This window comes from Thunnus maccoyii, chromosome 19, assembly GCF_910596095.1.
Source record: "Thunnus maccoyii chromosome 19, fThuMac1.1, whole genome shotgun sequence".
Classification (NCBI taxonomy): Eukaryota; Metazoa; Chordata; class Actinopteri; order Scombriformes; family Scombridae; genus Thunnus; species Thunnus maccoyii.
Genome location: NC_056551.1, coordinates 20,612,392 through 20,635,901, shown reverse-complemented (window position 1 = coordinate 20,635,901; position 23,510 = coordinate 20,612,392). Strand labels below are relative to the sequence as shown.

The window sequence follows — 23,510 nt, the reverse complement described above, 5'->3', positions numbered from 1 at the left end:
ACAGTAATCTAAATGGCTGGAGACAAAAGCATAAATGAGAGTTTGTGCATCACTGAATGAAGGAAATGATCTAATCTTGGAAAAACTCCCGACCTGGCTGATAGCTCATTTGTTGATATTGCTAAAATGTTTAGAAAAGTTCAGGTCCGAATCAAAGATTACTCCCAGATTTCTGGCCTCATGGGTGCACCGCAAACTTTGGTACACTAAAGTCTGGCTTATACAATCCCTGTGTGCTTTGGGTCCAAATACCATCACTTTAGTTTTGTCATTGTTCAGCATTAAGAAGTAACTGGACATCCAGGACCTTATGTCTGCAATTCAGGCTGTGAGTGAGGTAACCGAGGTGAGGTCTGATGGATTTATGGATAAATAGATTTGTGCATCGTCTGCATAAAAATGGCGAGAAATATTCAAGTTGCGGATAACTTGACCCAGTGGTAACATGTAGATACTGAACAGTAAAGGGCCAAGAATAGACCCTTGTGGAACGCCGCAGGTGATATTTGCATAGCTAGAGAAGACATTCCCAACTGATACAGAGAAGGTTCTGTCCATCAGGTAAGACTTAAACCAGTCTAGAGCAGTCCCAGTCAGGCCCACCCAGTTTTCTAGTCGATCAATTAATATGCCATGATTGGCGCAGCAGAGAGGTCTAACAATAATTAAGCAGTACAGCAGCCAGCATCTGAATTCATCCTATTATTATTTAACACTTGTAGAAGTGCAGTTTCTGTACTGTGCTAAATTCAAAAACCAGACTGAAACTTTTCAAAGAATGAGTAGTCATTCATTATGATATGATCTGTGAATATGCAACTTTCTCCAGTACTTTGGCAAGAAAGGGAAATTTGGATATGGGTCTTAAATTATTAAGATTGTCGGTGGTTTGATTTTTTTCAGTAGGGGTTGAACAAAAGCCAATTTAAAAATTGGAAGAATAACCCCTGAAGATAAAGACTTGTTAAATGTAGCTAAAATAACTGAAGATAACAAGGCAGAAACTTCTTTTAAAAATCTTGTGGGTAAAACATCTAAATGAGAGGAGGAAGACTTCATGGCATTAATCATCCTTAGTAAATCTGATTGAGATACCGGATAAAAAGAATTAAAAATCTGATACACCTCTCTGTGTGATAGAGTAAACAGAGATTGCATGATTTGGGCGCTAATGCTGGAAACTTTATCAACAACAAAGGACTAAAATGTCTCACATCTCTCAATAAAAGAGACTTTATTGGAATCGGGAGGCAGCGGATAAGGGAGTTAATGGTCCTAAATAGCAGCTTGGGGTTATGAGGATTTGCAGCAATTAGATGTGAGAAGAATTTTGATTTTTCTTCCTTTACAGTGTTAAACTCTTTTAAAAGTAGGTATACTGTAGGCATGAAATGACCCGGTCACTCTTGCACTCTTATTTCCCTGCATTTTAGATTTGGCAGGCTTTAAATGAAGTCAGGAACTTACGATTATCTTTCACTTATGTTTTGACAGTGTCAGGATGAAAAGATGCAAACATGCAGGATTTGGTGTGTCATGTTGGATTTGTCACTGGAGTGAGTGTGGTAGACAGAGTGGGATCGGGGAACCTGAATATTCCTACTGGCTGCGAAAGGGGGACACCTAATCCCAAAAAACCGAGTCTGTTTCCTTTGATTTCTGAGAAACGCCACCATAATCCCATTGAGGGGTTCATGAACATCTGCTCTATGGAGATAAGCAAGGAGCGGGGGAAGGAGTAAGAGAGAGAAAGAAAGAAAGAACTGGAGGAAGGAATAATGAGAGATCACGATAAAGGAATAGAAGACTGTCCGAAAGATGCACACTACATAAGGTGGTGGTTACACTGGATGTGGGGGGTGGACAAAATAACAGAAACACCTCAGAGATAATCTGAGGTGTTGAATCGACTTTGAGATTCTTGAGGTCATAGTTTAAAGGGCTGCTAATGATGATTATTTTTCATCATCATTTACTCTGCAGATTAGTTTATTTAACTATTTTGTCTGTAAAATGTCAGCAGACAGTAAAAATGACCATTACAATTTCCCAGAGCCCGAGGTGATGTCTTGAAATTGATGATTTCGTCTGAGAAACAGTCCAAAAAAGTAACTATTATAAGTAACTAAAGTAACTATTATATAAAACAAACAAAAGCAGTAAAAACCTCATATCTGACAAGCTGGAACCTGCCAATGTTTAGAATTTTAGCTTGATAAATGACTTGTATGATTGACAATCAGAATGGTTGTTGATTCATTTTCTGTTGATTAGTTAATTGAGTTGTCAACATTAGAAGTTTGGATTGTTGTTAAGCAAATATCCTGCAAGGTGTCAGTGTCAGCACTGGTGAGGGTGTTTGTTGTTACTTCACGTTTGGCATATGTATTGCAGCAATGGCCGATTTCGATTGGTCATACCTGAAAGATTGGATCGTCTAAAGTGATCAGAAACATGATTTTATACTACAAAATAAAAAAAATTACTTTTCTTTTGCATTTATTACAAATTCTATTCTTATTTAGAGAAGCTGATACTGAGGTAGCCTATCTCAGATACACTCTCTGAGAAACTAAGTTGAATGTGCTGTGTGTTACAGATACAGTGTGCTACTCTGCCCTCTAGAGGTGTGTTGTAGGAGTTACAATATACAGTGAACTGCTGTATTAAAGAGTAGTTCTGCATGACAGAGGCAGCAATTTATGCAAATTTACAGACCTACATTTTATGTGCTTATGTTTGAGTTGAACATACATTCTCACCGGAGCCATCCCCACACACACACACACATTAAACGCATCTCTCTTGTTCAGTGCTGATATCACCGGAGACAGAAACACACAATTGCTCCCTTCTATGTGAGAGAGGAGGGTGAATTGAAAAGCTGCTTAGGGAATGTCCTATTTCTCCAGGAAACATTTGTGCTACCAGAGATCATCTGGAAAATCATTTAAAAATCAAGAAGGAAGAGAGAGAGATAAATGGAGTGTTTGATAATGAGCTCAGACATTATTCCAGTTCTGGTGAGGAGTTACTGTAGGACGCAAAGGGGACTTCAGATCAGTGGGTCGCAGTCCTGGTCTCTGGGACTCAGAGGACTGGGTGGTTTCTATCCTGCTGGTTCGTTAATTACATTCATCTGGTGTCCAATGTCTAAAAATAGCCCCTATTATATAGCTAAACTGGCAGCACTGGTCCTGAGGGCCAACACTAAAAACCATTGAGTCTTTGATGGTTTTTGAGGGTACAGTATGTGTCAGGGAATATGACCGAGAATTATAACCCTAATTTTTAAAGTAGTTACTCATATGGTGTCTCAGAGAGTAGATGTGAGCAAACTGTTTTCATGGAGAAGCATGATTTCCGATTTAAGTGTTTTGTTTTTGGTGCCAATTTCCTTCCATCAATAAAACTTTTATCTATTTTTTCTGTGTGTGTGTGTGTGTGTGTGTGTGTGTGTGTGTGTGTGTGTGTGTGTGTGTGTGTGTGTTTGCCTGTGGTTAGGACTTTGATCGAAGGTCCCTCTTCACTGTGATATCCCAAGGCATTACTCCCAGCAGCCCTTGCTCTCCGTCTCTCACTCCGCTGGCATCACAGCACTACCTGCAGCTTCTTCAGCAGCAGCTACAGCAGCAACAGCAGCACACACAGGTGGCCGTTGCACAGGTATGAAACGGACGCTGACAATCATATGATAAAACACATTATGGCCAAATTGGAAAATATTTATGAACCCCCTTACTGTATTATACTTAAATTACAAACTCAGATTGGTTCTTCTGTAAATTCACAAACATTTCTATTCACTTTTTCAGCACTTATATGAATAGAATTTCTTATAGTCTTTTCTCTTTTCATAATCTTGCATTGATAGGCTCATTTAAAAATAATAGTGTCTGTTTAGAGCGGGGATCAACAGAACAACTATTAAAGTTCCCCTCCGATCAAAAAGACGTTTTGTTTATTGTTACTTCAGTTGGATGTTTGAGCTTCACTGTGCAGAATGATGTAAGTGCAGAGTTTGACACCAGGGGGCTGTTTTCACATTCATCTGTCGAAAGTGGAAAGTTTTGATGTGCTCATTGAAATTCTGGGTTCAGCGTTTCAGCACGTACCTGCGAGCAGGATTCGTGACATCACAACTAGTTTGGAGCCAATTGTGATTCCAGTATTCAGCTTACACAAGTGTGATGTGGAAACTTGAAGCCTCCAGTGCACAAACACTGAGAAGTAGGAGACATTGTATGTCCAGCAGTTGAACTTTTGAAATTAAAATTTTCAACAAGGGAGAAAGGAGTAGATGTATTTTAAGCACTTTAATGAGATAATTGGAGCTTTTTTTGTGGAAAAAATATATATATTAGACACATTATTATTCAAAGTAGAGTGTTTTACATACATCTTAAAACCTGGCTGGAGGGGATCGTTAAATAAATGAAACTTGTTACTGTGGTAAAAGTCAGTTTATTTACCATTGTACCCACTTTCTGACAGCCAGTTGATCCTAACTTATGTTGTGAATTTACCTAATCCATTATGGCATGAATTATTGAACATTATTCGGCATATTCAGTAATGGTAACTTGAATATTTGCTCTGTCACAGCTTGTGAAAACCTACATGGAGCATTTCATAAAATGAAACTGGAATTATTTAATCAAATGCACGTTTAATTCTTTCTCCCATGAAGGCCACACACACACACAAACACAGTTTTTGTTGCAGTCTTGTCACAATATTGACATTTATTTCACCACTGGGAAATGATTCAGACTAATTAAAACAATTAGAAACACATACAGGAGCTTGTTTTTGTCAAATGTCAGTCTGTTATTTTAATTTACAGTGTCTCTTACTGATGCTGTCCCACTAGGGGGCAGCACCAACACAGTTATAGAAGGACAGTCAGCGCAGCATTGAAAAACACAATCTATGCTGAAATAAAAATGCACAAACATTTGAAACAAAGCATCTCGACGTAGTAAGAGATTAATCATGTCCCCTATTTCAAATCTCACAAACGCATATTTACTTTTTATGTTCGATTCGGCTCATTGCACTGGCATAGAAAAATCGACCCCTGCCTTAATGATGTACCTAAATAGCCATCCCATCATTACTTTCAGACCAGTCTTGGGATTATAAATATGGATATGATTTGTCCCCATTATATCATGGATCAAAAGCACATGATGTGGTGGGAGGTGAGTTGAAGTGAAGTTTGAGACAGAAAAATATTTAAAATTCTCACAAAAACACCAAAAGAGTTTCCATTTCCATTCAGTCCGGTCTTTCTTTTCTCTCTCTGTCAATTACAAACATTTTAATGGATTTAGTGTCTTGGTTTTATAAATAAATCTATATAAATCAAATCAGAAGTGCACACACACACAAACACACCTTGCCCTTTGTTTCCACTACAGGTGCAGCTGCTGAAAGATCAGATGGCAGCAGAGACGGCTGCTCGTATGGAGGCTCAGGCCCGTGTCCACCAGCTGCTGCTGCAGAACAGGGACTTACTGCAGCACCTGGCCCTGCTCGTGCAGCAGCTGAAAGAGCTGGAGGACCGCTCCCCAAAAACATCACAAGCAGGGCAGCCACAACAGGAACCTCAAGCTAATGGACACAGTAAGTGACTGGTAGGAACAGTGTAATCCCTCAGATGAGCTAAAGTCAGGTCAGGTTCCCTTCGTGTACTGCAGTACTTCTCACTGCTCACTGCCCTGTTGGCCTGGGGAGGATGTGGACAGTTTTGACACCAACGACGACCCCTCACTAGCTTCCTGCCCGCAAACACTGTTAGTTGTGTTTGATGGGGCAGAAGCACCGCCGCCTCGGATTGAACCCCACTCTGCAGGTGTGCGTGGGTGCCTTCACTTCTGTCTGTACTGAGGATAAAAAACATGTCCTCCAGGTGTGAGCAGGACCAGTTTAAAGCACTCTTGTTGATGCTATTGAGTTTTTTCTTTTTCCTTTTATGTTGAAGATGTCTTGATCACAGTATCAAAGGAGGCACTTAAGTTACGAATAATCAGGACTGATGCAAAGCCCTGGACAATTCTTATGCTAAAGAGTGAGACAAAAGGTGAACAAGAGCGCTCAAACATTTTGAAGAATCTGCATTGCATAAAAGCATCTATAAATTCTCAAATTTCCATCAAAAAATACAACTTTCTTTGTTCATATGGCTAAGCTAATTTCAGATCTTACTATCTAAATGTTACATGCTCATTGTTAACTGTTTTATACTATATATTCATCTGTGGAAAACAAGTTTGCTGTATATTATAATAGAGCTGAAATGATAAGTCAATTTGTTGATCAACAGAAAAGGAACCAGCAACTATTTTGATAATTGAATAATCGTTTTAGTCATTGTTTAAGCATAAATGCAAAACATTCACTGGCTGCAGCCTCTCAAATGTGAAGAATTGAAGCTTTTCTGTGTCGTACATGATAGTAAACTCTATATCTTTGGATTTCGGGCTTTACAAAACAAGATAGTTGTTGAGACATTTCACTAACAATCACAAATGTCAACCTCATGGTGGTGCCAGTGGAAACTTCAGAGGATCACTAAAGTCAGTAAGACTCATCCTCTGGGGATCATGAATGCCTGTTCAAATTGTCATATTAATCAATCCTGTAGCTGTTGAGATATTTAATTTTGGACTGACCGCTATTTCTATCCATAGAATAGTTGTTTTGATTACTGAAAATATTTCAAAAAGGGAGAAATTGGAAAAAAAAAAGACTTTGAAATGATTTTATATGAACCTGAAAAGTAAAATAGAGCCACGTTTAACCCTACAGTGTATTACACAACACACTTCTTTGTGTAACAAAATGTGTGTAATAATTTAATGTTACACACAACAGCATCTCTTTCCTTAACTAACAGCAGGTTATATAATCGTTGTGGATTTAAAACTGCATTCTGTCAGCATTATCTCACACTCACAGACTTCGTGCACAGTGAGAGTTTTGATTGTGTTAACAACTTTTATTTTCGTTCACACACACACACACGCTTTGTCCCAAAGGAGGATTTTTGGAGGCGGATTGTATTTACAGCAGCTAAAGGAACGGTCAGTCTTGCCAAAAACAATAATGGATAGCATACACACACACACACACACACACACTGACTTACACACACAGTGGGCAGAGCTGTGTGTGAGTTTGCGTATGTATGAATCTGCGTACATATTGAATGTGTTTTTTAACGTGTGTGTGTGTGTTTGTGTGTACGTTTCAGAACTGACACATCATGTTTCACGCTTGTATTAATCACATTAGTCCTTCTGATAGAAAAAGCTGATCTTGCTAATCGGAGACATGGCTGGCCTAAGTGCTGCAGTTGGTGCAGTGCCAACTCCTTTCTGTAATGAGAGTCAGCACTTACAGAGATCTTTAGTAAGACACAGAGGCATAAAAACCAAAAGGGCAACAAGTTGGCTGTGGTTGACACTTCTCGTTATCTTTACTTGTCTTTATCTGTGACATTCTGTTAATTTGTGTTATCTGTCTGTTCCAGATGGCCAACAGTCTCCATGCAGCTCAGTTTCTACATCAGCAAAGGCTCTGTCTCTGAATCTGAAGAATCACTACAGCCAGACCCTGGACCAGCTCATCACCTCCACGCCCGCATGGCCGCTCCAAACCGCACCCCTCTCCCCGAGCCAGGTGGACTGTGCCGAGTCCTACCTGAACCTGCTCAACCTGGAAAACAGCAGCAAACCGGCTGCCTCAGTCAACGGAGACCTGGACCCCTTCATCAGGGCCAACGGGATAGCTGATAACAAGGAGAGCTCCTGCAATGAGGTCGTCCCGTTCACGTCGAGAAACTCCGCCAACATGGATGAAAAGTAAGACATCTGTTCTCATGTTTGTACACAGAGGGAAAACAATGTTAGCACTCTACAGCCGCACAGAAGTAACACTTGCACCGTGTAGTGTAGGCAGATTATTTTGCAATGAAGCCATTACACATTGAAGTGCTCCTGACGTGGTACCAGTCAGTTTGTGTTTGAGGTAACCAGGGCTGCACAGTGACATACACAGCCTGTAGCTTTTAGTGTTATTAGTGGAGAACAGCACAACTCAGCAGAAACAGCCTCCAGCTAATGAAAGTGTGACTGTAATCAGGGGATTACAGAACATGGGGAGAAAAGGGTTTGGGGTTAGACAAACAAAGAAGGGATCAGGTTTGAGGTTGAAAGAGGGAATCAGAAAAGCTTATGAGAGAAAGATTTAAGAAAAACACAGAAACTCCATCCCAGTGTTTCTATTTTTTGAAATAACTCATTTTGAGAAGCCATTAAAATAAGCATCAAGAGGAAAAAACACAGTAAATGGAATGAATTTCTTTGGAATAATTTATGTATGAGTGTGCTTTTTTTTCTTTTCAGGGATGTTAAAAGTTCTATTTCTCGCTGTCTTACACATTTTATCTTGTAAAGTGCTTTTCCTATTGTACCTTCACCAGTTTGACTTGATGGCTAAATTCTCTGGCAGGCATACACAAGCTCAGTGATACACAAGCTGCCTTTACATTGAATGCATATATGGAGTATGTAATTACTTTTTAATGAGCTTTTAATCTCCTTAAAGCCATCACATAGACCAGCTATGGGAGAAAAAAAACACACACACATTTACGACATAAGATCAAGCAGGACAAACTCTTCAGTCCTTTTCCTTTCATCCCCCCCTCCCTTTTTCTCTCTTTTAATTTGCCTCTGCTCTTGCCTCTTTTTTTTTTCCATCTCTCTCTGAAAGCAATCCCCAGCGAAATCTCCAAGGAGAGCATGTTAAAGTTGATTTCAAAACAGACAAGGAGGAAAAATAAGGAGTTGGAATTGACTCAGAGGTGCAGTGTGTATTTGGCGTGCTTGTGGATGTTGTAATTTTGTATGTCTACTTTGTTTGCGTGTGTTTGTCAGAGTCTACAGCTTTAGTCTCTACAGCCAAACTCACATCCTGTGGTTTCCTGCAGCACAGATTCCCAGCCAATCCAAGCTACCCATCCCTTCACAACCTGAAACCCAACCCCACTACATATGTCAGAATTTTTTTTTTTTTTTTTTTTTACATAAGCAAAGAGGGAAAAAAATAAAAGAGAAAGACAAAAGGGAACTTCCAAAGAGAGGAATCTTGTTACTGTACATTTCCATCTGAACATTAGTTTCATCTGGGAGTTTATTGTGTGCCAGGCTCAAAAAAAAAGACCTTTCCCCTTCATTTGTAATTATGTAACAACCAGCATCTTTTTTTCTGTCTGCCACTCTTCCTTCCTCCTGAGCCTCCATGCCCCACCACATGTTCTGTGTCAAAGGCTTAAAAAAAAAGTGCAGTAGCTTAGAAATATCCCACCAGGACATTTTATGTTCTTTTTTTAAAGCGACTTTTCCGTCTCTGTGCCATCCTCCACCTCTTTTATCGCTCTTTTGTTTGCCTTCTCTCCTGTGAGTGACATCATCTTTATCTAAATAGTAATCATAAAATTTAATGCTTGGCTTATACACAAATGGCATGTTAAAAAAAAATGAAAAAGTCAAGTTATTACATCACAGAAAACACAAGTTTGAATTAGTAGTGATAGATCTTTTCATCTCACTAAAGCTTAGGAAAAATAAGAAAAAAAAAAAAAATGTGAGGGTGGGAGAAATGGAAATTTCAGCTGTGTTTATGTGTTTCCCTCCGCCAAACTCTTTTGCATTACCTTTGGCGCAGTCAGACTCCTGTACCCGCCCTCCCCCATCGCACTGCAAATTTTATTGCTTCCATTTGCTTTTGTTTTCTGGATTTCCCCAGCGAATCAATGTTTACAGCCTGAGTGGCCTTATTTTATGTTCTGCAAACTGCCAGACAGATATTTCTCTGCCATCCTGTCTCACCGTCTCTCTTCCTCCATTTCTTTGTCTTGCCTCAGCTCAAGGCTCCCATGACCCCCCACACACCCACACACTACTCTTGGATCCAGGGCTATTATTAATTATTAGTGTAGTTTAGCTTTAAAGGGGACATATCGTGCTTTTTTGTGATTTTCTGTTATTTTTATAATGTTTTTAATGTTGTTGGACTGGTCTATGTTAAACATCCAATGAGCCTTGGCTTCAGTCTGCTCTGAACATTTCATTTTGCCTTTGTTGCTAAGGTTGTACACGTTGTCCATTTGCATATTTCAGATCGGATTCAGGCTTGAACTTGTACGGATGTACATGAAATCCTACTACTACTCCTTGTTTATGTAGCCTCTGGAAGCTGGCCAATCAGAATAGAGTGGGCTCATCGGAAGGGGGGGCCTTAAAGGATCAGTGTGTAAGATTTAGTGGCATCTAGCAGTGAGGTTGCAGATTGCAATCAAATTAATGCACTTCCCCTCACCCTCCCCTTCTAAGCGTGTAGGAGAATCCACGGTGGCCACGAAACTAACGAAAAACACGAAAGGCGACGGGAAAAGAGACAGCAGCTAAAACAGCCTGTTTCAGACAAAGGCTGAACTGAGGGGCTAAATAAAGTGCCAGTTTTTTGAACTGTAAATCAAGCAAAGATATTCCAGAATATAAATATAGACCTGGAAACGTGCATGAAACGTCCCCTTTAAATCACACAGGAAACATTTTCCAACATGGACCATACTATAACCATATGTGCTCCCCAGCTGGCCCTAGACTCTACTCTTATATGATCATTGCATATCTGGACATTGTACTAAACAATATATCTAACCAAGTAGTGAATTACTGTACACAACAAACACAGAAATCCAAGAAGGATCCAAACAGGATGTAATAGTAGACTTAAAATATACTTTGTGGGCATAACATTGAATTGCAACATTTTGAGTCATCAACCTCTTTATTGGACACTTGCCCACACAGAAAAAAACAGACACATATGGTGACCGACTTACAGTATATGAACACCTAACTATATATTATTCACAAGTGAGTCATGTTTTCCTCTGGTGTTTGGTGTTATAGACACTCTTTCCTTCTGTCAGCATTGTATGTTGCATAATCACATTTCCTGACCTATCTTGTGATTGTCCCGTTCCATCTATCCTTTTTTTTTTTGTTTTGTTACGTTTTCCCCTCTTCATCATTAATATTATCATTTGTGTCAGACCTGCACCAGCAGTCTTGTCGGCCAGTAATTTAATAGCACAGATGTGTAATGGATGATGTTTCCAGGTGTTTGGGCGGAGCTGGTTCTGTCAGCTGGATTTATACACTGCTACACGCCGTTGTTCAGAGATAGAAACTGTTGATTTGAAGAGGTTTGCTGCAAGATTTATCTGTGTTCTGAGACTGATGCCGGACTTAATGCAGTACCTGGAGAGCTGGAAATTCAGCCTGTCAGTCACTGAATAATGTTTGACAGGAACTCTGTCAGGCAGGGTTGATCTTTAGAACATGATTGCTTGAATTTTGAAGTTTTGCAGACACTCTCCAGTTCCCGTAGACTCTCACGTTCATCCACCTACATGTTCAAACATCCCACACACACTCTCAGATGGGTGCTGTGTGTTAATTTACAAAAGAAAGATGCTTTTGCCAGATTTTAGTGAAAACCTCCTACTTGTTTCTTTCATATGATGTTGCTTAACAGTTACAACTGTTAGTTTGTGTGTCTTTGTCTGTTTGTCTCAAAGGCTTAAAGGTAAAAGAATTTATAGATAACACTTTCTTTCAGAGACGTGCCTAAATAGGAAGATAAAGATGTTTTATTGACATCTTTTATTTGTCTCTGAGCTCCTGCTGGTTGTTTTTGAAATGAGAAAGCGTTGCTATTTTTTCATGCTACTCTGTTGATTGCTCTGCTTTGTTTGTGTTTATTGAATGGTGAAGTAACAAAGCATGCTGTGATTATGAGTCATATACTGCACTCACCATGGGAGGTTTGTCTTAACTTCTAAAACACCTTTGCTGCTTTGGTCTCTATATTGATTTCCATGTAACATTTAATTAGCCCAAGAATAAAACAAGTGTCGTCAGTGAAAAGCCCAACACACATCTCTAACATTAAAACAGGAGGGACCATACCAGTGGTTTTATAATGTTTTCATCCACCAACTACAAACTACCCTACCCAAGATGTCATTGATTTGAATTCATTTTAGTGAAAAAGTACAAAGCTAGAAAATCCATCACAGTGAACATCATTGCAGTTAGTTCCATTACCATCTTGTGGTGATTTAGGTGTTTGTTGGAAGCTCTTATATCTGAGACTTGAGAGTTGGCAGCAAACAGCATTGCATTTCTGAACTACTGTTATCATAAAATAAAACCTGGAAAACAGAAAATAAGAAAACACGAATGTTTAAAAAGGATAGAGTAAATTTTGTAGTTTTTTCATTAAAAAGGTTGTTGGCAGTCATGTTAGATTTTCTTGTAAAACCAGCTGGGAATAATTTTTAAATGCCACTTTGACACTCAAAAAAATCAGACTAGATTTTCTGTCTCTTTACTGCTCAATAAATTAAGTATTTTAGTGCACTAAAATTAGTAAAAACCAATGGAAAACAGTTAGCAGTAATGTTAATTATACTGGACTTGAAGTTAAAGCCACTGTGTTTAGGATGTTTTGTGTTATATGTAGAAGAAATTCTGATGGCACAAGTTATAGTTTGTAGAAAAATGAGTCAATCCTATTGAGAATGGCTGCAATTTACAGTATATGTTGCTTTAAGCTCCTGGGTTTAAACGGATGGAGGGGCGCACACACACAATGTACATAAAGACAATTTTTATTTGGATACCAACAGCTGGGAAAAGTTAGAAAATTTTCAAATACAATTTCCAGTTCATGCACCTTGAATGGATTTATAGTTTACAGGAAAAGCCTCTAATGATGCATAGTTTTGTTTTCAAGAGGGTCCTGAGAAGTTTTTACATTTTACCAGCTATTAGGTGGTGCATACAGAGAAAAAAACATGACATATAATAAATAAAAACAATAACAAAATCGGTGTCATGAGATTAATTGGTAATTATAAAAGTAAACATTAGAAGCAAGAGCAACTTGATTTTAAATCAGAAATAAGGCTAGTTTTGAAATCTCTAAAAGAGGTTATGGATTTAATGTGTGATGGTCAATAATTCAAATCAAAGGGAGCCTTAAAACAGAGTGGGTTTTTTTATCCGTGTCTACAGAGACTGAGGATCAGAGAGGCAAAGCTGCCTCTTAACAAATACTTTGAGGTAAATGGCTTTAAAAACTGTTTTAAATGAACAGGGCAATTGAAATTAATGCATTTACAAATGCATATGAACCAGTGAAAGTTTCCTCTGGGTGCAAAATAAACCTACATAAATTATTGTAAACAACATTTAAAGGTATAAAATGGGAGTAATACTGTGATACACCAATATCCGCATAATCCAAAATGGGATGAGATTTTAATTTATACATATTTGTGTCATCTGCATACGGAGTGACCTTTGGGAGATGCCTTTAACCTATAATGGATTGATTTCCATTTAATAGAACATTGTTTTCTGTTAAGAATATATGAATTAAAGCTGGAGTGCGGGACTTTTACATATAAGTGAACATCCATTATATTCAAGCCCCTGCCAAATGAGTTCACACAATACTGATTAAGCCTATCACCAACAGATAAATGTCTTTGTGTTTCACAGTATACCAAGTTTTTAAATCTGGTGTCTCTGGTGATTTTCCCATGCTGGCTGGCTAACTTCTGGTTCCGCTAACTTGACTATGTAACTATTTACTCTCACTGCCAGAAGCGGAAGAAAAAAGTTCCGCACTGCAGGTTTAAACTCAAGCAAAGCAAATTGAGACAGGCCAATAAAATGGACTAAAACCTGCTAAATCAATGATGTAGTCCTTACATACTGTAGCTCCGTGATACTCTGTAGTCTAACTGTTGCCTCTCTTTGGTACAGGTGCGAGGATCCTCTTCTGCTCATCCTCTTCCTCATCTAATCATCCATCATTTTCCAATCAGATACCATTAATTCAGTCTTTCATTACGTTCAAACAAACTGAACCCCAAGAATAACACCTAATCAGCAGCCGCTGCTTAAAACCCACAGCTCATGCTTTCCATCACCCCGTCCCCTTCATCGTTCGCTGCACCAGCCTGCCTCTCCCTAGAAGCCTGGGGTGCTCTCTGCCACTGCCTAGCCCCCTTCCTCTCATCCTCTTCCTCCTCCTCCTCCTTCTCTTCTCCTCTCTGCCCCCTTCTCCTCTCTCTATGTGAGTATTACTCATGATAACCAGCATGTGGAACTAGTGTCTGTGGCACAAGCATGGGACTGGGCATGTGGTGGGTGAACAGTGTGGGTGTTTGCTGGCTCGTGTGTTGCTCTCACCAGTGATTTCTCTGCTAATGACTACATAATAACCTCCATTTACATGCGGATGTGGCTCTGCAAATTCTTATCCACATTAGCATCATGATAATCAGTGAGTCGCACATGTCTCATGCACGGTAGCACTGTCTGTGTTTTCCACACTTTGCTGGACAGTGAGGTCTTGTTATATTTCCCATACTTTTGTGAGAATAGAAGAGATGCTGTTGTTAAGATTTGGTATTATATTGTCAGTGGAGGTTCAACCTGAACAGTAAACTGTCAGGGCAGTGGTAGAAGAGAAGTACCTCTTGATGCACACTCACTGTCTTACAGTGGAGTGTGTCTGAGTGCTTGAGTTTGATTGTGTGTGCACAAAAACATTTTTTTTTGTCAAGTGCATGTTTTGCTTTACCAAATTACCTTCTTCCAAATGGAGAATGTAATAAAGCCAGCCTCAGGCATACCTCATCAGTGGTCTCACATAATGTTTGATGCACATTTGACCAGCAGCCAGTAGAAGAGCAGTGTATGGAAATAAACTCAATCAGTTTTATGGCTGGTAATAACTGACAAACATAGTCTTTTAACAAGTTATTGGAATCCTACATTCGACCAGAACAAAACTGTATCCATAAAAATATGCCCAAAAGACAAACAATATGCAAATAAGGATGATGTAAAAAGAATAATGTGACTTTTTTTTAGGCCTTGTATATTACACATCTTGCTGTTCAGCAACTTATTCTCAGAGCTTCTCATCCACAACTAAGTGCACCAATCTAAAAAACATGAAGTAATCTTTTTTTTTTTAAGTTTTTAACTGCAATGCCACAAAATTAAAGACAACCCACTACATTGCTCACTATGATGGATATCACAAGCAAATTTCAAGTCCCTGCAAGTTAATGGCTGCCTAAATGGTAAATGTAGGAATTCAGAAAATCTTCTTTTGCAATAATATGAAATATACATGATGTCGTAAATGTTCTGACAGAGACAAGCTCCTGATAATCTCCTTTAGTTAGAGAGCTTCTGTTGTATACTTTCTCACGGTATAATGAGCACAGGAAGATCTGAGCACTGTGGGATATGTCATTATCTAGAGTATGACACCAGTCCTTAACCTTAAGGATTTAAAGGCTCTGTGGTCTGTTAGGAGCATAAAATCACATTTTTCTAGTCAAAGCAAGTAATCTGATATCTCTAATATTGTACAGTTCTAAAGAGCATACACAAAGAAAGTAAAATTTAGATGTAAACCTCGAAATAGCCTTCACATTGTTGTTATTTGTCACTGAAAGACTGCAATTTGTACAGTATATTTTTATAACATGTCAGAGGCTCATTTTTTATATAGCTGTGTCGGACAGAATTTCCAAAATAAATAGACTGGAAAAGAACAGCCAAAGGAAAGCAAGCACCAGCACCAGCGACTGAGATGCATGGCAGGTAGGCTGAATGAAACTAGAGGGAGATAAATAGGGAGACAAAGATGGAGTTATAAAGGGGGAGGTACGAAAATGTAAAGAAAAAACACAGGAGAGGGAGACAGGGCAGGGAGGGGTGTCACTGTGACAGAAAAGTGGACTGCTGAGTCAAAGTTATGATAATGAGACCGAGAAGAAAAGAGGCAGCCTGCTCCTTGATCCAGCTGCAAATACATCTCTGGAACACCACAACTTGGCAACACACACACATTCAAAAATAAGCACTAGAAACCACAGCAGAATCAAGCTTTAAATTGTACTGTTTGCCTGTATAAGCCTCAAAGAAACTATTACCCAGGGGGAGAAAACAATAGAAGTATTCAAATATCCAAGGGTTTCATTTTGATTTATGGGGCACAGTGTGGGCTACTCTAACATTCAATGTCACATCCTTATCCTCAAATTCAACAAAAATGTGTTCTCAGGAAAAAATGTAAATGGGAGCTGAGACATCAACAAGTCTATCAATACACACAGATTTACAGCATAGTCATTGAAAGAAGCTTAATAGCTTAATTTTGGTTCAACTGAGCGGTAAATCCAAACAAACAAAATCGTAATTATTAGATTTAAAAATATTGAAAGGTCTCCACGCAGGCTTGACAATACAATTGGCAGTGTTGACAATATTGTTTTGTATTTGTGAGCCAAGCCGCTACTTTGCTAGTAACCTCTAGTTAGATAGCGAACTACAGTATCTACCTAAAAACTGTTAATCTTTACTGTTAAACTGTTAATCTTTGACTAGTTATTTTCACTAATTATGTAGGATAGCTGAATACATAGATAATGTTTAATATCTTTTCAGTGTATCATATCATGTCCACGGTAGACATGTTAACTTAGTACAGGTGTAATAAATAATTAATAATGGCTTATTCCATTCAGGCATGTAAGTTCATGCTACATTGCTATGGCTTACTGGGACACCTAATAAGTATGATACTAGTCTTTTCCTGCTTTAGTAAGTTAGTTTTTCTAATGTTAAAAAAAACAAAAACCTATTACACTTTTGTGCAATTAAGTTTATGACAAGCTAACAACAGTTTTACTCGTAGTTTATAAGAAACATTTTTAGATAACAAACTATGCTAAATCACACACAAGACAAACAACTGAGACGCACGCTAGCAGCTCTTTGTAACTGTGCTTAGGCACAGCGGTCCGTTGAGCTAAATGCTAACATTAGCATGTTAACATTATCACTGTTAGCATCTTAAGTTTAGCAGATATAATGTTAAACATGCTCAACATCTTTATTTGGCATTTTAGCGTGCTATCATTTGTCAATTGGCACTAAACACAAAGTGCAGCCAATGCTGATGAGAATGTCATTAGTTTTACGGGTATTTGGTTGCAAACCAGTGTTGGACAAATAAATTTTTTTGACCTGACAATGACGATAGATGAAAAGTTAAAGCTTCACTGAAGTAATTACAATTTATTCTAAGTGAAACATGAACACCTGTACCAAGTCTCATGGCACTCCATCCAATAGTTGTTGAGACATTTCACTCAAAACCAAAAATGTAGAGGAAAGGTTAAGGTTTTACCGTAGTTATTAAGATTCATCCTCTCAGAACCACAAATTTCTACATATATAAAATTTGATGGTAATCTATTCAGTTGTTGTTGACAGCAGATAGATAAGTAGTTGATATTTCAGTCTGGACCAAAGTGGACCAGTTAACAAGCATCCTGAAAACTAATGATACAGCTTGTGACATTGGGGTCAGTGGAGGTTAACTCAACCCCACAGTCCTGTATGTTCTACTCTGTTTGTTAGTATTGCAAAAGAGGATAATTAGCTCTGGGGATGGTTTCCCTGTACAATTACAAGAAGCCTGTAGTTGTCAACACCATCCTCATACAGAGGCAGAGCCAGTAAGTATATCAGCAAGTCACATAAATTCATTACTGAGACCAGGATTCAACCACAGAGCCGATTTCACAGCGGAGCAAAGTTAGCAACCACCAGTGTAATGTAAATGGGAGGAGTCCAGGAGGAAGCGAGGCTTGTTAGCGGGTGTGTGTCAGGGCTCATTTTCCAAAAGAATGGCTGTGATTGTGCGTGTATGTGCGCACTGGTGCTTGTCATGGCATTACTGTGGTACAATCAGAGAGGCTGCGATGTAGCTATTTCTGGTGTCTGTGTGAGGAGGGGAAAGCCTGCAGCTCTTTCCTCGCTTCCTCACCCCCGCCCTCCGCCCCACCACTCTTTTTTCTTTGGCTCCCTTTCTTTCCCCATCCCTCTATTTTCTCATCAGGGGAGCTGTGGGATGTAGATAAGTCCCCAGACACCCGAAACAACAGGAAGCCAGAGAGAAAGAGAGAGTTACTGTCTTGTCTAGTAACAGCTTACGTCACAGTGTGCTCAGTTTAATGGGTTAAAATGTGAAAACCGGCTCGAGGCTTCACGCTCCTGCTTAGCGGAGAGAAATGATTAAATTGAATCCAAATGAGCAAAATAAGGACGTACTGTTCAATTCTCTAGATGTTAACCAATAAAGGCATTTTGTCAGACTTCACTAACCAGTGCTTCTTCTCTCACTGGCAGGTGTAATCAGACAATTCCCAAACTCGACCCTCCTCCACCCTCCATGAACCGCAAACGGGCCAGCAGGACCTTGTCTCCAGGGTCAGACGTCACATCTGCGCCCACGCCTGTAGAGGTCATCACTAATGATGGGGCTCCCAGCCGCAGCAGCAGCCTCTCATTCCCAGACATCACCCCCAGCTCTCTGTCATCCGCTGATTTCCATTCCCTCAGCAACGGCGAGAGCAGCTCCTGTTCGGCCAGCGAAGACTCGGGCGTCCGCTCGGAGACCAAGTCCCTGCTGTCGCCCCTGCGTGATGACGATGACCTGTTCGGGGACCGCGGGACGTTTTTAACAGCCTCTAGCAGCTGTGACAGTCCCCCCGAGGAGAGAAGTGAAGCAGTTCTCTCTCCCACTGAGTCATATCCCGCTGAGCCCCAAACCCTCACCACACATTCGGACACTAATGAGCACCAACTGCCCTTCTCCTCTCCTATGAATGACACCTGCCTTCACATCAGTTTTTCTGAGGATGAGCTGCTGGAGAACAACCAGGAAGACCCTAATGTCCCACAGCGAAGTTAGGAGGATGAGCTGATGGTCCCCTTGAGACCTTTCACTATGTTCTTCAATCAGCTTTTAATGCAATACTTACTTTCAGATGCTCTTATGTTTGCACTGGGCTCCATTTCAGGACCTTTAATTATTCCGTCCACTTGTGGCACAGTACAGACATAGCATATACCAGTTACTGAAAAATTATCTATTGTATAAATTATTAGCCAATGGACAGATTTAGTATTTTTGTAATGAAAATAATGATCTAATTTACTTTTTAGTGACTAGAATGTTAAGCCGAATACATGTAGCAATTCTTGCACTGTTAAGTCACATAATTTACCGTAGAATTCAAAGCCAATGAGGGAACACGTTTTATTTTTGCTAGTAGTCAACATTAAAACATTCTTTTGTATGATGCTTTGCTGTGGTGCAAACTTGTTGTGGAAATACCATTTTCTGCAGATTTCACAGAGTGATATGCGACTATCATGCTTCCACATAACGCTGGTGATGTTGGGAAGAGCCTCGTCTTCTGCAAAGCACCTGACTGGACGATGGGTGGAAAGAAAGGAACAAGAAAGTCAGATAAAGGAAAAAGGGGAAGGATAGAAGTGAGCAGATTTAGTTATTTGTTGGTTTATACACATCCACTTGTGGCTGTGTATGTCTTTGTATTATCAGAGTTCAGTGGGATTTAGAATGTTTTTATGCTACTTGTATTTTGGGTTTTTCAGACATGTAGGCCTCAAAGCAGCGCTGGAGAAATTTATGTAAAGGGATTTTGCATTCTGTATTGCATTTGATTAGTTGTTTGGTCTACAAAATGTCAGAAAATGGTGAAAAATGGTCCTGAAAGGTCTTCTTTTGTCCAGACCCACAGTCCATCACTTAAATATATTCTGTTTACTATAATAGAAAACAGAAAATATTTACATCTGAGAAGCTGGAACCAGACAATCTGGACATTTTTCTCTTAAAGAATGACTCAAAACGATTTATCGATTATCAGTAGTTGTTCATTAATGTAATAGTTCAGCTCTTATACAGTGAGCCAACAGCCATGAAAGCTTTGGATTACACCTGCCTGATTTGAGGGTCTATTAGGAAAAGAACCCTCACATTCAATAGGAGGATCATTAGTGAGTCATTGGTCGGCTGATGGATTTTCTCTTTTCTGCCTCTCTCAGTGTGAAATAAGGAATGACCATCAATAATTTAGAGTTCAGGGTAAATTAGACTGACATTGTTGCATGCATCATATGCAGTATATTGTGTTTTTGTGTGTGTAGCTTAATCTAAATGTAGGGGACATTGTACAGTATATCAATATAATATATTGCTAACACAACATATCAATAAACAACAACTGCCATTGTTCTCGAATGTAGAAAACAACAATAGAGATTCATCTGTTACCCTCGACAGAAAATTCAATTTTGATAATCGATTCATTGTTTAATTTGCTAGTTTTTCAGATTTTCTTTAAATGACAGTTTCTTTGGGTTTTGGATTCTTGGTCAGACAAAACAATTTGAAAACATCACCTTAGGCTTGTTTCAGGTGTTTCTCACTGTTTTCTGACATTTTATAGATCACGCAATTAATGGATTGATTGAGACAATAACCTGCGGATGGAGTGATAATGAAAATAATCATTAGTAATCATGTAGCTGTTCAGATTTATTTATTCTTTTTACATGCATGTAGCAAGATTCTACTGCGTTGTAAATATTGCTGTATTCAATGAAGCGTACTGTTGTAACCTATGACAGGTAGAAGTGGTAATAAATGAACGCGAGAAGAAAAGCAGCTGAGGTGTGAGGAGAGCGATGGTGTTAAGGTGCAGGTGTAAAACGCCCACAGGCAAAGCTTTTTACACCCTGAAACGAGGCTTTTCTCAACATCACGTGACAGGGAGCTGTAACAGCAATAACACATGGATGGAAAAATAATAATAAAGAGGAATAGTTGAATAAATTCACTTATGTGTTCTTTTTTTATGACTTTTTACCCAGATTGTGTTTGTATTATAAGTGGAAAACCACAGGATTAGACAGTTACGAAAACTGTTGGTGTTCAAAGGAACCACTTCTCACTTTACTCTTAAAATCACTGTATTTATTTTACCTGGTGGCTTCTTTGTTGATGTATTTATGCTTCTATGTAATTTCCCATAACTGCAGCACATAATTTTACCCACTGATGGAGTTGAATGCATTGTGGAGAGATCAGGTTTTAAATAGTAAAGCATTCACATATAGTATTCAAGTGAAGCTAAGGACATAATAACTCGCAGCTCATAGCTGGTTTCAAACCAGGGAGTGACAAAGCCACCACAGGCACATTGAAAAAAGAAACTGTTTCGCTTCATGTCTCTGGTTTAAATTGGAACAAGTATTATCTGTCTGCCCTCTGCCCCTTTTACTCCCTGCATTACTTATGTCTTCTTAAATTCACATTTGGTATTAAAAATTCATGTCTCTCAAACTCTTTCCTGTAACATTTTCAAGGCACGTTGAGACTTTCTGTCACGTCCTCTGAGTTGCTCTGCTCCTGAGCTGCCTTTCGAAGGTGAACTGTTTCTTCTCTGTTGTCCCTGAGCCCGCAAAGCTTGCCTCTGCAGTGTACACTGTCGCTGCAAGGCAGGAACAGGTGACTGACAGGCTTAATGTGTTCAGGGCCTCAGTGGGATGCGGTAATGAGAATAGGAAATCCTTCAGTTCTGAGGTGTTCTGAGGTGAACCGTTATTTCCGCTGCACCACTCTGATCTCAGGAGTGCAAACACCGACTCTGGTAACCAAGAGAACTGGTGAAGTGCGTTGTTTGTTTTATTTGTGGCACAAGTGCCCGTTTCTCCCATTGCGCCTTCATGCCCTCATTCAACTTGGAATTCCCCAACTGGCTAATCAATAATGCAGGATGTCTGTGAGGCTCAGGAAAGCAGAAGCGACTCCCTCCTCTCTTCTCTCCAGAGAGGTGGCTTCCATCTGAGCCTGTTTAATACCAGACTGCGTCTGATCTGTGATCAATCCGACGCACCTGCAAAGAGCCAGATCTCAGTTTGATGCTGACTATTAACCTTGACTCTGTGGCTTTACATAGCTGCTTCAAGTAGATGGCCATCGTCCTTTACATGCCCATTAATGCTGCTGAGAAGTCATTAGTCTCTATATAGACAGTAGCGAGCCTGTCAGTGATCAAAGCTTTGTGTGTGAGGCTGGTGATCAGAGAGGCAGGAATGAACTCACAGTACACACCAGCCCATTTTAACAGCTGCCAGCAGAAATAAGGATAAGACATTGTAAATTTGGCTTTCTTGTTACTTTAAGAGCTTTAAGAGATTTTCTAAATCACGCAATAAAATGTCTGTACTACATAGTAATTTGGAATTTGGCATCAGGGTAGAAATGGCCCGTGCTTCAAAGACAAACATCTTGTAATGCAATATATCACTCAATAATATTCAGCCCCCCTCCCTTTTTTATACAGTTTTGCATTTATACAGGATAATACACTAAGTACAAACATTATACAACACAATCAATACACTGATGAACCACAATAACAGAGAGAGGAGAGGGAGGGACAACTACAGTACAGTCCCAGATGATTAAACATAATGTTAAGTTGATTATCTGTAGTGATCATAGTGTCTCACAAAAAAAAAGATAAAACATACCATAGCAGCGAAGGTGTTGCAGAGTTCATCATCTCTAATTTTAATTTAAAAGACAATTTGTAACATCAAAGTACAGTTCCTATCTCGATCCCAAATCGTTATGAGGCTTTAATTTATATCACTTAACATATCTGCTATTCTTTCCACACCAAGATTTTAAAATTCAAGCAACTGAGTCTTCCCTACAAAGACAGACAGCACGCAATGAAGTTGAGAAAAAAGTGTTTCAAGTTTTTACTGTAGGTTGGCGAAACAGACAGAAAGTAATTCCATCATTTTATACATTTTTAGAGTGACACTGCACTTTGCCTTCAAGGAACATGAGGGGGAAAATGGAATAGCTAAAAACAAAACATGTTCTTTTAGCTTTCCTGTTTTTCCGTCAACTATTAAAATCTATATTATCAATTTAATAAATGGATCTGCAATATAATACATTTAAATATATGATTTGAAGGAAGCTTAATCACATCAAATCATATGAATATCACCAGAATCGAAAGCTGCTCTGCTAAGCTATAGTCACCATTTAGCATGACTAGCTTAGTGTTAGCTGTTTTTCTAACAGAGACCTCAGCAAGCCAGTATCAGGATAGTAAGACATTTATTTTCATTAAATTAATTAATGATATTGAATTAATCACTCCTGTAAAGAAGGATTTGAATGCTGTACTCACTCGCCCACAACTTTTTTTGTTTTGAGTCCCTCAATGTTTTTCCCACCCTGTAGAGGTGAGTAAAATCCCTTTTAGTCATGTTCCAACAGGGACTGAAGGCTGAGAAATGTGGAATATTCAGGCTTTTTTCTAAATAGATTCATTACTATCAAAGATTAGCCTAGAGCAGAGGAAGTTAAATTGTCATGAGTGGGCCAAAATGCAATCCAGACACAATAAAATCTGCACTCATTTATTGTAT

At 39.2% G+C, this 23,510-nt stretch overlaps 1 protein-coding gene across 1 annotated transcript in view; it reads left to right on the top strand.

Annotated features, from left to right (window-relative positions):
* si:dkey-34e4.1 (carboxyl-terminal PDZ ligand of neuronal nitric oxide synthase protein) overlaps nt 1-20,907 on the top strand; it is a 58,175-nt gene extending 37,268 nt beyond the window's left edge. Inside the window, exons 8-11 of the mRNA XM_042396269.1 lie at nt 3,505-3,666; nt 5,424-5,628; nt 7,538-7,868; nt 18,372-20,907. Coding sequence (XP_042252203.1) covers nt 3,505-3,666; nt 5,424-5,628; nt 7,538-7,868; nt 18,372-18,936 — 1,263 coding nt within the window. The 3' untranslated portion in view covers nt 18,937-20,907. The remainder of the gene's footprint in view (nt 1-3,504; nt 3,667-5,423; nt 5,629-7,537; nt 7,869-18,371) is intronic.
* Nucleotides 20,908-23,510: the final 2,603 nt, after the last annotated feature.